The sequence below is a fragment of the Coffea eugenioides genome, chromosome 2 (assembly GCF_003713205.1).
Source record: "Coffea eugenioides isolate CCC68of chromosome 2, Ceug_1.0, whole genome shotgun sequence".
Classification (NCBI taxonomy): Eukaryota; Viridiplantae; Streptophyta; class Magnoliopsida; order Gentianales; family Rubiaceae; genus Coffea; species Coffea eugenioides.
The window spans coordinates 25,311,120-25,327,290 of NC_040036.1; the positions used below are offsets into that span (position 1 = coordinate 25,311,120).

At 36.4% G+C, this 16,171-nt stretch overlaps 2 protein-coding genes across 2 annotated transcripts; both read left to right on the top strand.

The window, feature by feature from the left end:
- The first annotated feature begins 555 nt into the window (after positions 1-555).
- On the top strand, positions 556-1,967 carry LOC113762694 (long-chain-alcohol O-fatty-acyltransferase-like). The gene has a single exon (XM_027306251.1). The coding sequence runs from the start codon at positions 675-677 to the stop codon at positions 1,734-1,736; it is 1,062 nt and encodes a 353-aa protein (XP_027162052.1). The 5' UTR covers positions 556-674; the 3' UTR covers positions 1,737-1,967.
- An 8,348-nt stretch (positions 1,968-10,315) lies between these two features.
- LOC113761810 (Golgi SNAP receptor complex member 1-2) lies at positions 10,316-15,200 on the top strand. The gene is made up of 6 exons (XM_027304950.1): positions 10,316-10,730; positions 11,803-11,999; positions 13,850-13,939; positions 14,022-14,093; positions 14,587-14,716; positions 14,799-15,200. The coding sequence occupies exons 1-6, from the start codon at positions 10,592-10,594 to the stop codon at positions 14,894-14,896; spliced, it is 726 nt and encodes a 241-aa protein (XP_027160751.1). The 5' UTR covers positions 10,316-10,591; the 3' UTR covers positions 14,897-15,200.
- The last annotated feature ends 971 nt before the right edge of the window (positions 15,201-16,171 follow it).

Here is a 16,171-nt window from a genome sequence, read left to right on the forward strand (position 1 = left end):
TGCGTTTGTAGTTTAGTACTCCCTCCCTTTTTTTATAACTGTCGTTTAAGGAATTTGCTCTTAAGTACTTTTATCTGTCGTTTTACTATCCCCATGCAGCATTTATTATTTTTTCACAATTTTACCCTTTTATCTCTCTTACAGGATTCTTAATTACTACTCCTAGTAATTATTGCTTCTCTCTGCCCTTCCATATTCTTTCCTAGAAAACATGGGTGAATTGAATAATTAATGAGGGTATAAAAGGAAAGTGGTGTATAGATTTAAGCAATGAAAACTTTTCTTAATTGGTGTGCAAAACCTTAAACGACAGTTATAAAAAAAGGGAGGGAGTATTATATACACAAGTATCTAAGCATGAACGACGGTCTTGCCGGCCATCATGTGGTAGGCATCGCGAAGGGTCCCTACAATAAAAAATACTGCACGACTCCGAAGTCCGAACAAAATCCATTTATTTCTTTCACCACCGATATTGATCGTACAGTAACTAATAATTAAATAAACAACCATCCGCTTATGTGTTTCCTTGGTGCGCGAGCAGTTTTTGGGGGGGGGGGGGCTGAGGTATGCATCTTGTCCTTTGCTCGGTCCGTTCAATAAAAGCAAAGCTTTCCTCATCCCAAAAGCACAAACGCCATAAGAATAGAAGCTTATAGCCAACCATTTCCAAAATGGAGCACGGGAACTTTAAATCAATCTATGCTTGGTCATCGGTGGTAGCATCTCTCTGTTACTGCTATTTCATTCCTGCAAGAATCCCAAAAGGCTTCTTGAGGCTGGTTTCTCTCCTACCCGTCTTCTGTCACTTCACAGTTCTCCCTATGTACATACCCTCCGTCTTCTTCAGAGGAGTCTCATCACTCTTCATCACCTGGCTCGCCAACTCCAAGCTCCTCCTCTTTGCCTTTGGACAGGGTCCACTCGCCTGGGCCCAATCCCAGTCCCTCCACATCTTCATCGCCTCCGCCGCTCTCCCCATCAGAGCCAAGCGGGCAGATGACAGCAACCCATCCTCCTCCAAGAAAAAGGTGCCGTTTTTAAATTTAGGAACGGAGATCTTAGCCTTGTCCGTTTTATTAGCCCTGGCAGCCAAGTACAGAGAAACTGCACACCCGCTGGTTCTACAAGCAGACTACTGTTGCGTGATATTTCTTCTGGTGGATGTTCTGGTGGCGTTCTCGAGTTCCGTGGTCCGAGCCCTGGTGGGTCTGGAGCTGGAGCCGCCGTCCAATGCGCCCTACTCGTCGACTTCTCTGCAAGAATTCTGGGGAAAGCGGTGGAACCTCACCGTGACAAATACGCTACGGCTCTCGGTGTACAAGCCCGTCAGGTCAGTGTCGGCAGGTGTAGTGGGGAATCGCTGGGCCGCACTGCCAGCCTTTTTCGCCACTTTTTTAGTCTCCGGTCTGATGCACGAACTCATATACTATTACGTGTCACGTGCGAAGCCCTCGTGGGAAGTGACGTCGTTTTTCATCCTGCATGGAATCTGCGTCATGATTGAACTCGTAATTAAGAGGGGTTTGAAAGGAAAACGGGAGATGCCATGGTTTATTTCGGGCCCATTGACGATCGGGTTTGTGATTTTAACCAGTTTTTGGTTGTTCTTTCCTCCCTTGATGAAGTCCGGGGCTGATGAAATGATTCTTGAAGAGTTCAGATCTTTTTGTGAGTCTTGGAAGGGTAGGCTAGGGACCTTGTCTCCCAATATTCTGAGCCCCAAATTGAGTTAAGAGACGGGGAAGTCTTTGAAAATGGTCAGGTCCTCAAGAAAGATCTCCAACATTTCTGTCATAATAATCCAAACTTTATGGAATGGGACCTGATTAATGTGCATGTCCAGATTAATGTTTACTATGGATTGGATGTAGGCAATGTAGTTTTTTTTTTTTCTCTTGTTATTTTGTTTTAATGAACTGTTGTTTATTTAACATGATCAGATTCAGGGGTTTTGTATTGCTCAACCATTTGATCTAACGGCCCATGAATCACAGCAGCACAAAAGGTGGCGAAGAGGGACCAAAATAACTGCCCCCTCTTCTTCTTCTTTTTTTTTTAAAAAAAAAAAAAAACCAAAAAGACAATAATGAATGAAACCCGTGTCCTTGAAAGGAAAAAAAATAAAAAGGAAACCTCAGGCCCGCCCATCAACAATTTGATGCAAAAAAAGGGCTGGGAGACCATTGGTGTCGTTTCACACAAAAAGCCACCAAACTTCTGACTAACACTCTAACAGCTGTCGCTCCCCACCAATGCACCATCATTCCACATTATTAATTTATTACCAGACAGCAGGCGTTCAAATGACCAAAACGCCCTGCGAATCGCGGTCAAAATGCCGAATATACCCACGCAATTAAGGTGACGAAATTGGATTGCTAGCTAATTCACAGTCCAATTGCAAAGTGGCTCTTTTGCGATGGTGAGGATTGACTAATTAATTTTTCAGGATTAATTTTTCAGGAGTTTATTTGGATGATTTATTTGAGATAATTATTGTAACACTTTTTATGATGTGATATATATAAAATAAAAAAGTGATTGAAATTTGTGATATAAATTATTTTGTCTCGAATCATCTTAATCCAAACACACCTCTTGTTTCGTGCATCAAGAAATGACCTAAAGCTTGGGCGAAAAACGAGTCAACAATAATCACCGTGTGACCTTAAACCACATAATTTGAACACCTTTTTGAAGAACGAGACGACATAATTTCATCCATAGTTGTCTTTTGACGTCCAAAAATTTGACACATCATAATTTTCATTAATGCTAATTAAAAGATGAGACGTCTAATCTCAATCGGTAATTAAATTAAGTTGCATTGCTCTAAATAAAATTGGAGGTAATCCATTGATGAATTTTTTAATCATTTTTTTTATCTTATATACATCAAATTATTATAATACATCTTTTTACTAAAAAGCTATAGAAAATAGCGATTCAAAAGTGTCACGTTCTTAAGGCTAATCCCTTTGTTTATTGATTAAAAAAAATCACACAAATATTGATATGATATTTCCTATGTCCCAATTTTAAGGACGTTTATTGGGAGTGCAACTTTTTTTGGTACAGTGATATCATTATTAAAAGTCAAGCCTTTGCTTCCAAATTTACCCCTTACAATTACAATAGTTAGTTGCACTTTATGTTTTTCATGCAGTAATGTTTTTGTGGATCTCATCTTAATCAAATGCATCCCTTTGTATGTTAAAGACACGCGCCATTATTGGCCTTATAAAGTGAGAGTTAGTCGCACGTACTCCTCGAGCTTCTCTAAATGGATAATAAATAGCAGGTCCTACCAAATTTTTTTGGACTTTCTAGCACATGCACTGTGAGGGCAAGGAGGGAACGTTGGAAGGAAAATAGTACTAATATGACTTTAATTTTGGGACAACGAGAAAGGTAAAACATGGCATTAACGGAAGGAGCAAGAGAATATTCTACAACTATGCCGCTTATTAAGCACGACAGGTTGGACAAATTTTCTTTTTTTAAAAAAAATTGGGCTGCTGGCTGACAGCCTGTTGGGGGATTTTTTTTTTCTTTTAAAAAATTGAAGGCTGTCAGCCAAGCAGCAATGGTGCAAAAGAAAACAAGTCATAATGATGGAAATCATTAGGTGGGAATGGGACGTAAACCCTCTTCCCCTCCTTTACACACAATAATGAAGCACATGACTTCAGATTTTTTTTTTCTGAAGGAACACATGGCTTCAGATTCAAGATCGTTGATTGCAGGGAAAAAGCTCTTAGCTCAATTATTCCATGTATAAACCTTTCCACATTTAAAGAAGCCAGTGGTTCCTAAGACAAACTTTACCACAAAGCTCAAGGTGAAGTGAAAGCCACTTCACTTTGCTGTAGTTTGGCGACAGAAAGGTGGAATATATTAATCCGGCATTAGTGCTTTAATCCTTGGCTTTGTCCTCGCCAATAATCATTCGGAATTGCCCGCTCCAATGGTGGGGAAAGGAAATCGGTAGTGGTTTAAGGTCTTCAGGGCATCTTTCTGATCTATTAATAGAAATTAAATTTACTCTTTATTGGTTTGTCAAAGTTATAGTAGTGTAAACCACAAATTACACAGGGCAAAAAATCCTACCAACCATTGACTATTTCTTGACCATCAAACTAATTTTGGTCCTAATTCAATTAACTAATCAGTAGACTAGAACCCCAGTCATTTTGTCAGATTTTGCTCTCAATTTACAAAATAAATCAAACATTTTGCAACTCACTTGTCAAAATTCAAGATCTAAACTCGAAGGTAAAAAATTTCAACGGCCACTAAACTATTTTATTTGTACACTTTTAACCACTCAATTATTTTTTTTTTTCAAAATGTCCACTTAACTCACAAATGTGTATATTAGTGGCCATTCTTTCCAAATTCGGTGTTAATTCCAACAGTAATGTTTTGAACCAATTGAAGAAAAAGGAATGTTTTGAACCAATTACATAATCTATATGCTACAAGTAGAATGCGAAAGAATTGCTAAAAAATTTCCTCATGGCTCTTCTAATTTTGATGATATAAAAGCTGGGTAAAATACTTTGTTTAGGATGGCATTATTAGTCCTTAACACAGCTCTTCCTTTTTCTTTTTTTTTTTTTTTGAAAATAATCACCCCAGCAAGGACAATAGTTTTTTTTTCCTTTTCACTGGCAGGTTCAGTCAGTCCGGCAACCTTCAATTTTTTTTTTTTTTTAAAAAAAAACCTAGCAGGCTATTGGGCTAACCCAAGCACAACAAGCATAATTGTAAATCATTCTTATGTCAAATTAAGATTTATGCGATTTTTTTTCATCAATAAACAAAGGAATTAGTCCATTTTTAAGGTTTGAAAATTGAATTCCCCCATATTGAAGTCCCCTGACTTGAAAATTGAAGTCCCCTGAATTCCCCCATATTTAAAGGTCAAGTTATTTTTCTTCTTATTGTCAATCGAAGTGGTTAGGTTCTTCTTCCTGCAAATACATCTCTAATTATGTAGGAGTATCTAATTTGTTGACAATTCCAGTGCTAGATTCAATTGAGATTCGTTTTAGTGAGTTTTTGGTAGTTGATTGTACGGTTTGTACGCATGGCATCCGTGATTTCCTCGTTTGCTTTGCCGACTTTGCGATCATTTCTTCCCGTTAGATTAAATACAATACGAGTAGCTTGTCTGTGACACATTTTAAACATGAAAATTTTCACAAAATTGCTGTCTCTCTCGTTCTTTCCGTTAATGGATCGTGACCCACGATACGGGAGAGGAAATACGCATCGATTCAGCTACCTTCCCATTGCTTTCACTTTCCTCGCTTCAACCTTCCGGACCGGAAGTTTTTGGCTTTGTGCTTGGAACTGGGAGGAGCAAAGCAAACTTCAAGACATTTTATTGTTACTCCAAAATTAGCGACTCTGGTGACAGCTTCCTAACAATGTTGACGAGGAAAATAGTCCAATTATATATGCAAGAATAAAAGTCCCTAGTTTGGTATATAACACTGTCAGATGTTGATGGCAGGACTCTACCAGTGAAAGGTGCCCACATACATGCCGATTTTGAATAAAAAGAAAATATGACTATCTATAAATCTTTCTGACTTATTCATGTACAGAGGAAAATTAATGACAATAATAATAGATTATTAATGAAAAATTCTTACATTGTAATTTGAACAGCTATAAAATCTTCTTTTCAGATTTTCAAGTGTTCAAAAGGTGCACAATGGTGCCATTGTACCACATTCATACATTTTTTGGGACGATCTTTCAATGTTATTTGAAGAACTTTGTGACATTTTTTTATGACGCTTTTGGTTGACAAAGAAAAATTTTAGGTGTTTAATGACAGAGATTTTGAAGCAAAAGTGACTAGGTTTCTTTTTAGCGAGGATGCGAATGCAGATCGATTCTAATAGAAAACTTGTTAGTGTGAATTTGATATTTTTATATTTCATTGGTTTGTTTGGACAGTGAATTATTGTTAAAATTTATTTGTTTATATAATTAACATATTTTTTAATTATTTTTTATCTTACATATATTACATTAAAAAAGTGCTGCTACAATTTCATTTGAAAGATACAAACAATCCATTCTGATAAAATATCTTATAAGCTTGCAATTATCTAACCTGGATGAATGATGATGCAAGTATTATGCAACCTCACAACCACTCAATTACCTTGACACTTTAGACGCAGACAAAACCTAATTTGGATTGGTTTTATATATATATATATATATATATATACACACACGCAAACACACATCCCCTCCTCTATCAATTTATTACTAAGGTGGACTGAGCTTGTGGGGTGTTCACATGGCCACGCAAACAAGGGAAATTGCTCCAACGGTGAAGCCATTCCTATTTTGGCTCTTAAAAATAAGGTATAATTTTAGAAACATACAATTTCACTTAACTCTTCTCTAATATCAAAAATTACACTTATTAATTATATTTACTGTTTGGGTAACAAAATCTGTAAATAGACACAAAATTTCATTTGCAAATTTATTAGTAAGGTGGAGTGAAGTTTGCCTAGGATTGGCCTTAGAAATATTCATTTCGATTTCGCATTCGCTAGTGACTAAATTATCCAACCTAAAGTTTGAGATAAGCTGATTGAATGTTATTATATCATATGCTGATGGTGAAGAGTATTAATAAAGTTTAGGTGCAAGACGAACCAATTGGCAACGTATTAATGACTAGTTGGTTTATAGATGAGTAGTTGATAGTGAGATTTTCTGAATATACCATGGACCTAGAGCAAATCTTCATATCAAGACATTGTCCTAACCTGATTAAACTGACATAATTAAGGTGGGACCTTTTGCCTTTAATGATTGAATCAGTAGTAATTGGACTTAGAGAATCAGATTATAATTCACTCAAGTTGACAATAGTGGCATGCATTAAGATAATATAGACTGATGCAATGAGCGCTGTCATCCAACTAATTGTAGTAGAAAATTGATGGGACGAAAGAAGATAGAACGGTAGAACCCCTCCAAACCGAATCTTCATTGTTCTATGCATGTTTGAGAGAGAGAGAGAGCATATTGCTTCTTGATTTCCGATGGCCCCAAAAGGGTTGGTGCCTTGATGGTGCAGCTTGCATAAGAAAGTTGAATCATCATGCATAATCCTCTATACATCCACTCAAAAGTCAAACGTCCTAGTTGAATCATCATGCATAATCCTCTTTCTTGGGGAAGGTCCAACTGCATAAGCATTTATTGGTTTTGAAGTAGTAGCAAATAAGCGTGTCGTGGGAGAAGAATCAGCCTGTACTCTTGATCCTTTATGGTCGAATTGCCAACAACCAATACATTAGATATCTTGCTTCTTTATGATCAAACTGCAAACGACCAATACATTAGATAACCTACGGCATTGGACACGTGATGGAAATTTCACGCAAACTCTAGCAATTTGGTTGGATTTCTTTACAACTCGACTTGCCTCTTATTTCTGTCAAGCACTCTCAAAAATAAAATTCCTCTTTTTGCCAATCTTTATATAGTCAATGGAGAGTCTATAGTATGTATAGGGCCATCAGCTCATTTCTAGATTGAAAGTGAAATTGGTCCGGGCGAGTACACGCTATTTCTTCCTTCTCCAATCTCCGGCATAGATATATAGACTTTGGAAAGTAAGAGCCCTCCAATCATATGCTACTATTACTACCCCTCCATCTCACTTTGATAGTACTATTTTTCTTTTTTATCTGTCCCAAATTGTAATCCACTTTCTAATTAAAGAATATAGTTACCTTTTAGTTTATCTGAAATACCCTTATTCAATATAGGTTGTTATTAGTACAAACTACCTTGTTTAATATAGATTGTTAACCTACTCCATTTAATGCATTTAGATTTAATGTGAAATAATATAAAATGAGAATTGATTCTTTTTTGACCATCAATTCAAGTTTCTATGAATAATTAATATAAAGTTGTACTCTATTTAATGTAAGGGTATATTAGAAAAATAATAACTTAAATTTGTTTATCCAACGAAGGTAACTATCTTTTTTTAAATTGTATGAAAAAAAAATTAAAACGACCAAAATGGGACAGAGAAAGTAAAACGCAACGAAATATCTTGAGTGGCTAGAATTTTGACAGTCTCGAAAGATCCCAATTGCACCAGAATAAAAATAAAACAATTATTTATTACTACTTACCATGTTAAAGACTTCAATTCAATATAGGGAAACTCACAGGGTGCTGAAATTATTGAACTAGTCCAAAAGCATCTCTAACACGCGCAGAAGTTGGAATTGAGAACGTGCTGGGACATTTAAGACTGGACTCAGGCCCATTTTTTGGCTGTCGTATCCACCTTCGTAGGACCCACCGTGGAAGGCACATGGGGCAAAGCCCACTAGCATTTTTGTTACTACGAGACGACTAACTTTAATACCCAATATCGGTTCCCAATGCAATTAATTGTCATTTTAAGCTGAACCCATTCAGACTCATTGCTGACCGCCGCTGAGCAACAGCCGATCTACTCATCCCACTGTGTTAATAAAGAAGTGGTCTTTCTTCTAGCTAAGTCAGCATTGAAGTAAGTGAGCTCTCCGAGAAGGCTGGCAAGGGTATCTGGGATTGCAGTCATAAGCTAAGCTCGTAGGGTTGGATTCCTTCTGGTTTCTTGTCCTAAGCTCTTTCCAGCGATCCCTTTGCCTGGGGGCTCTAGCGGTAGTCCCCCCTTGTCGGGTTAGTTACAGATTTTGTAATATCAGAATACAAGGAAGTAGGCATTAAGGGTGAAGAAGCGACGCCACACCGGGGGGAGACAAGATTTGTTAAGGGAATGAAAAGACTAAAATCTTTGAGGCGGATTTCCGAAAATTCAATTCCACATGGAATTAGGCTTGTTTGATAATTCAAGTTAATGATGAAAATTAATTCATTCAGAACTTTTTAAATTCAGCATATTTCATAACTAAAAAGTTTAATCGCTTAATATATTTAAGCAGTGCTTAATTTGCGTACAAAATTTTGAGTAAAAGTAAAAAATTTTTTTATTGAATTTTCTAAATTGATCACATATATATTACACCTCTTACGCATATTCTCATGCACGCTTTTGCACAAAATGTATATTTGCTCTCATTCTATTCGACACGCAACACACACACACACAAATAAATACATGCACTTAAGTACTATTTGTTAATTGTTTAATTAATTTTCTCACACAAAATACTTTTCTCTCTCTAAATATATAAATAAAGACAATTTTTTTTCAAGATGAAAGTATAATATTTGTGTGATATTTTAATTCACTAATATAATTCAATTAGTTATTAAATATATATAATTTTATAAATTCAACAATTTAAATATTTTCAAAACTTAATTTTTAAATTTCAGTTTTCGTTTTATCGAACGGACCTATGTAGCTGGAAATCAAAACCTTTAACACATGGTGTCATATGAGGGTGGACATAGGCCCATTTATTAGCGGTCACCGTTCAGCTCGCAGCTCTTGAACGTGGTAATGGAGAATATCCCTCCGTAGCTGGGCCTCGCAAAACAGCCCTCACATGGGGCCACAGGCTCATACATGGGCAAAGCCCACTAGCTCTCTTATTGAAAGTAAAGTGCAACTTTTTTTTTTTTTTTTTTGATAATACTAAAGTGCAACTTTAAAACCCAATATTGGTTTTTTGGTTTCAACTTTAAAAGCCCACAAAGGGGATTTGATTTTTTTTTTTTAATGGACAGCTAAATATAATGCGGTGCTTGATGACATAAAAACAAGAGATTGATTCTTCATCAGCAATAGTTAAGCTCAAGGATATTAGAGAATGTTGATTATCAATATCTCGTGATTTTGAAGTACTCTGCTAATTTGCGTCATTGCATTTACCCAAAAAAAAAAAAAACATTTATCTTGGTTTTTAACACATTCACTAATCAAACTGTTTTCACTTAAGACACGACATTAATTAGACTTCATAATCATCGACAACTATATTCCATATGGTACTCGATTTTTGTAAATTAATAGTAATTTAAATGATACTAGTGTCACTTTTTAAAAAATGGTCTACAATTTAGGATATTTTTATCCCTAAAAACTTGTAATAGTAGGTCAAATATATTTCTTTCCATTTGGTTCACGGGTTAAATTGGACGATATGATTTAAAAAGTCCATTCTAAGGAATTGAATGACCTTTTTGGCAAAGAAAAAAAAATTTAGTGACCAGACCGCAGCATTTTAGATAGTTTAGTGATCATCATCGCGATTTATTAATTCTCATTTGATAATAAACCAGATTTCCTGTAATAGGGAAGCAACAGTTCTCAACCCTCCCGCGAGCGGTGACTGCCAACCAGCAAGCCAGTGACACTCCCCCCATCGACCTACGACCTACGTATTTCTATACCCGCATTTTTGGAGTATTGTATTGTATTTCAACTGAATTAACTGTCATCGGATCATAAGCCCCAAAATCACTGCAGGCGGAAGGTTATTTCTTCAACATTTGAAAAGGGTTCGGATCCATCAGAGCAGATCCGATTCCACCGAGAGTGCGAGAGAGAGGGTTTGAGGCAGGGCCAATGTCGGGGGATCCGACTATGGAATTGTTGCAGGAATCGGGTTGGGAGGAGCTCCGGAAAGAAGCTCGCAAGATCGAAGGGGATCTCGACGTCAAGCTCTCCTCTTATGCTAAACTCGGGGCCAGGTTCTCCCAAGCAGGCACGCTACTTCCTCAATTTCCATTTCATTTCGCTTATTTTAATTGACATTTGTTCCTTCTTTTCGGCAATTGATAATACCCTAGACCTGCTGAGTTTAGTTGCACATGTTTGTGTTGCAACTGAAGTGATCGAAATTGGAAATGTGTGAGGTGATTTTGATTCTTGTTTCAAATTTAATACCTTTCCTCTATTGGTGATTTTGTTGTTTTTCGTGATTTGAAATGGCATTGCGCAATTGATTTACCGAGAAGGCATTTAAGGCCTAAAACTGCGCAGTTTTGTGATCATGGACTGTTGTGAACTTGTGATGGGAGTCTGGTAGTGCACAGTTGATTTGTTGAGAGTGTTATGCCTAATTAGATGGTTGTATAGTTTGAAAAGTGGCTTATTTGGGATATTTGGGATTCGATAAATTAAGAGACGAGAACAAGTTGTTTTATTGTTTTACCTATTTTCTGTTGTCAATTCTGAGCCAAGAGGCTTGACATGATACTGCTGGTGTAGGTCTTGTGGGTACTCATTTTGGGAGCAAGGAAAATATCATGTGCTTGGTTGTTCTAATAGGATATTGAGATCTGCTAAAGCTTTGTCTATGAAGTGTTGGCCTGAAGATGAAAATCGAGAAACTTGCTTCTTTTGATTGCAGCGTGTGTTAGGCAAACGTTTATTGTTAAGTCGAATGTGCTTGATCTCCAGGACACGTGTATCTAAGTTTCTAGAAGTGCAGGGTTTCCTTGTTCTAAGATAGTTAATTAATGGTTGTAGGCAATTCCACTGAAACTTCCCCCTAGTTTAGGTCCTCTAGGTTTAGGCTAATTGTGTCTAGGTTTCTTTTGACTCACACATTTTGTCAGTCACTACAATTGTACGGCCAAAATGAGTTTATGAGCCCTCAGCAACTGCAGCATGTAAAAATCTTAAATCAAAGCAGATATTCATTTCTGTGTCTCCGAGTCAGATCTTACTAAGGCTGAGCAACTGTACTGTTGTCCCAGTGTGTTCTTCTTTGCCTACATCATGTGATCTAATTTTGGAAACATGCTTTCTGATTATTGTAATCATGAGTACAGGTTATGTGGAAACTGGTTCCCCAACAGTTGGGTCTAGCAGATCTTGGAAGTCAATGGAAATGGAGATTCAATCTTTGCTTGAAAAGCTGCTGGACATTAATGATTCCATGAGCCGATGTGCTGCATCTGCTGCATCTACTACTTCAGTTACTCAGAAATTGGCGAGGCATAGGGACATACTTCATGAGTTTACCCAGGTTATTAGCAGCCCCATTTGCTTGGTTATTGACGATCTATAGTATCGCCTATTTGTACCCAGTAACCATTGTGTTATTATTGACATGTTGATAGCATTCTTAAGTAATTTGATTGAAGCTAGTTCCTTGTTCAACTTGTTTAGATGATCAAGTTTGTTTATGTCAGCTAGATAATTTCCATTCCTGATGTTTGAAACCAGGACCTCATCTTAAAACTGTTAACTAGGAAGAGATTTTTAGTTCAAGACACTTGCATGGCACAGCTAATTTTTTAATAATTGGTTATGTGGTTTTAGATTGGGTATCTCTTAAATGTGACTCGGTAGTACACCCTTCATTTAAGTTAATTTGCAATTGCTGCATATGGAATTCACTGGAACTGAAAACATTTTATCCCTTATTTGGAGTCAAAACATTGATGGAGGACTAGTTGGTTGACCTACCCCCTAACAAGGGCCTATGAAGAAGAACCATAACATAAATCCTTTGGCTCATCTATCCACATGAAAGGGAAAGGATGATTCAACTTTTTCTTTCTCATTAATTTGTGTACCAGGAATTGTGAAATTTTACCTGGGACTCAACAGATATTTTTTGGCCGTGAGCTATAGCTTTTTTTCTTTTTTAGTTGGCAATGGTTGTGGGGATAAGACTGTTTGTAAGAGCTTTGAAGTCGAAACCTGTATGTTTGCTGTGGTTTATACCAAAGGATTAAAATGGTGGGAGCAAGAGCTTTTCTGTTATTTTAAATTCTTATTGAATGTTTAAAGCATATGTCTCTTTACCCCTTAAATTAAACTATTTGAATTGTTATATATAGAAAAACAAAAAGAAACTTGTACAGGACAGTTAAATTGGTTCTAATTTAGCTTTTATTTCTCATCCGTATTGGAGGTATATATAATATCCTATGTATGTTTATAACAAGATAAATGCAATTGTATCTCCAGCCAGCCTGGATTTCATTTTGCATTATTCTCCATGTGGGATTTTGCATGTCAATCTTCTTAGTAAATATTCGCAAATATTGAAGTTTAGCATTAGATGTTCAGAAACAGCAGGGCAAGGATTTAGAGTAGATGCTAACTGAAACAGCTTTGGAGATGGTTTCTGGTGTCAAAGCAAATGGAATGATAGAAAAACAGATTGGGCTTGACTTGAGAAGGCCTAAAAGTGAGACAAATTGTAAAACACAGATAAAAGCAAAGTTACAGAGCAGATGAAATAGAAGAAGAAAAGTTGCAGAAATTTCCTATAGATTTCCTTAGAAATAGCCCCTTGGCCAAACTGAGTGGAACATTTTTGTGGTTAAAATAGATCTGAACATTGGATGACACTTAGTCAACTAAATGCCCTTCTAAGCTGGAAAAAGTAACGTAGTTTGATGATATGATGTGAGAGGACTTTAATGAGCTCAAGTGGACTTTAACAGAACTATCATAATTTAGATTGGTTCATTATAGAACCTATTTTAGGGTGTTGCATCATTTCATTTTAGATTTTTTCTGAAGTGTTTTGGTTCTTTATTTTATGTCATTCAAAGTGTCCTTCAAATTTTTTGTGGGCTTGTAATCACCTACCTTTTTAATGGGAAAAGATGTTTTTTTGATAACCAAAGCATTCTCTGTAAGATATGGATTTTGGATTTTATTTTCTTCATATATCTGCTTGTTTCTGTATTAGTTCATCAGTTGCAATGTATTACTGACGGGAAACTGTATGCATTCGTAACTCTACTGGACAAAATTTATTACTTGATCCTTACTTGTTTGTACTGTATCTATTGAATTATCTTCTTCTTGATGGTTATGTGACTTATATTGTTTGAACTGAACCTGTTTTTCATGTAGGAGTTTAGAAGAATTAAAGGAAACATAAACTCAATGAAGGAACATGCTGAGCTTCTTAGTTCTGTGAGAGATGATATTAGTGAATACAAGGTGAGAAGGTTTTACCTTTTTGAGGTTTCTTATGCTTCAGCTATGTTATTTTATCTAAATATTGAAATTTCCATTCATACAGGCATCTGGAAGTATGTCCCCAAGGATGCAGTTATTACGGGAGAGAGCTGCAATACATGGAAATATATCTCATGTAGGTTTCAAATGCTTTTCAAATGGTCATTTGCATGGAAGTCCTTTTTTGTGTTCTAGGCTCAGTTTGGCTTGGGATATAGATAAAGGGGTTACTTAGTTCTGTTAGCACTTAAAATTCTCAACCGTGGAAACTGCGTGTGTGTGTGTGGAAGAAAAGTAGAATTTATGGCCTGCTGAGCTGCATTATTTGAAGATTGTATTATAGCAAAACTGAAGATCTGGAATTAGCTTTAGCCTCAGTCTTGATGAGTTAACAATAATGAAAAAGGAAGCGAAGCTACCTCTTTTGTCCACCTGCTGCAATATGGTGCACTTCTTTTTCTTCATGTATTGAAGTATGGCTGAACCTGGATTGTGAATGGGTGCTTTTTTGATGAACTGAATCTAGAAGAAACTGTTTGCAACCTAAATTTTTGCCATGATTGTCAATTTTTATTATGCTGAAATTGAGTAGCTGATAATGTTTACCTTCTCTGGTTTCTTGAGCATAGATTGACGATGTGATTAGTCAAGCTCAATCAACTAAAGCTGCATTGAGCTCTCAAAGGGCCTTGTTCGGTGATGTACAAGGGAAAGTGAAGCTACTAAGTGACAAATTTCCAATTATCCGTGGTCTAATTGGTACTTTTCCTCAAGCTAAATCTGCTCTTAAGTATTTTCCTTTTAAGTGGTTTGTTAGTAATCCATGTCCTTGTCATCACAGGTTCAATCCGAAGGAAGCGTTCAAGAGATACTCTCATCCTTGCTGCAGTCATTGCAGCTTGTACTCTATTTCTCATTATTTATTGGCTTTCAAAATAAACTTGAGAAACCCTTGGTGACACACTGAGATGAGAAAGGTAATATTTTGCAAGGAATTTTGGTGAAGCAAGCCGTGTATAAAGCTTGTGTTTCTTTTCTGCAGTCCTCACATATAGTCCTCTGATGCTCTTTTTACGAGACTCTGCTGTTGATAAGCCCAATTGCGGGTGAATTAAATTAGTTGTACACCCAACATCGGTGCATTGATTGTGGGAATCATAAGAAGGCTGTATATAGTCATGCTTTAGGATGTCGTCTGCTTTCAGAACTGATGGTTTCAAGTATCGTCTTCATTTCGTTCTTATCCATAAAGCTTAGATTTCAGTTCTGCACACTTGCTGACGAAAAGGATAATAACCAAACAAAATTTCTGATCTGCTAAACCCTTCTGCAGATTAATGGTTTCTTTTATTGGCCTTAAAAATCTTTGATATCCTTGCCATTGCGATCGTTTAACACAGCCACTAACCGAAGTTCAGAGTCTTTTTAATTTCTAGTTGAAAGATTAGCCATATATTCTTCACATGAAACCTTTAATCGGATCTATTACAGATTGGGGATTCACAAAGCAGAGTTGAACAGCGTTGCTTTGGCATGGTCAGTATGTGCATTGGCCCAAATTTCATCAGTGAAACTGCATTTATTTTCCCTCACTTGACTTTGACTGGGCTAAGATTAAGAGAAGGATTTCTCCTTATGTGACGCCCGGACCATCTATGTCACTAGTTTATTAGTAGTATTATTTGTCTGAACATGGAGAAGTATGAAGCTCGTTTTGGTCTGAGATTGGGTAAAAAGTCGGTCCTTTAAGAAGTTTAAGAGACCGTCAACAAATAAAACGATTGGAACATATGCGTATGCTCAAAAGGCTGAAAAGATCAAAGAAATCTGCGTATGCTCTTTTTCGTTTTTCGTTACTGACCTGGTTCCGATAATTTTCTTTCGTATTCATGGGATAACATTTAGCAAATAAATGATGCACAAAAAAAATAAAAAAAAAGATGCAGAAAACAAATTATGCAAGCATATCATAAAATTATATAACTTTAGCCACAAGATATTTTGATCAATATTACTAAAATGTATGATGCAAATACCTCCTTTTACTTTTCGTGTTTTTTCCTTGGTCATCAGAAAATGTAAAACACACTTTTATCCAACAATTTTTTTTTCTAATTTTCCAATCAAAAAATGAAAGTATAAATATAAGCAATTATCGTTTGTATGTTAACCAAAGACCAAATAACGTTAATCGTGTGAAGCTTCCGATTTTCA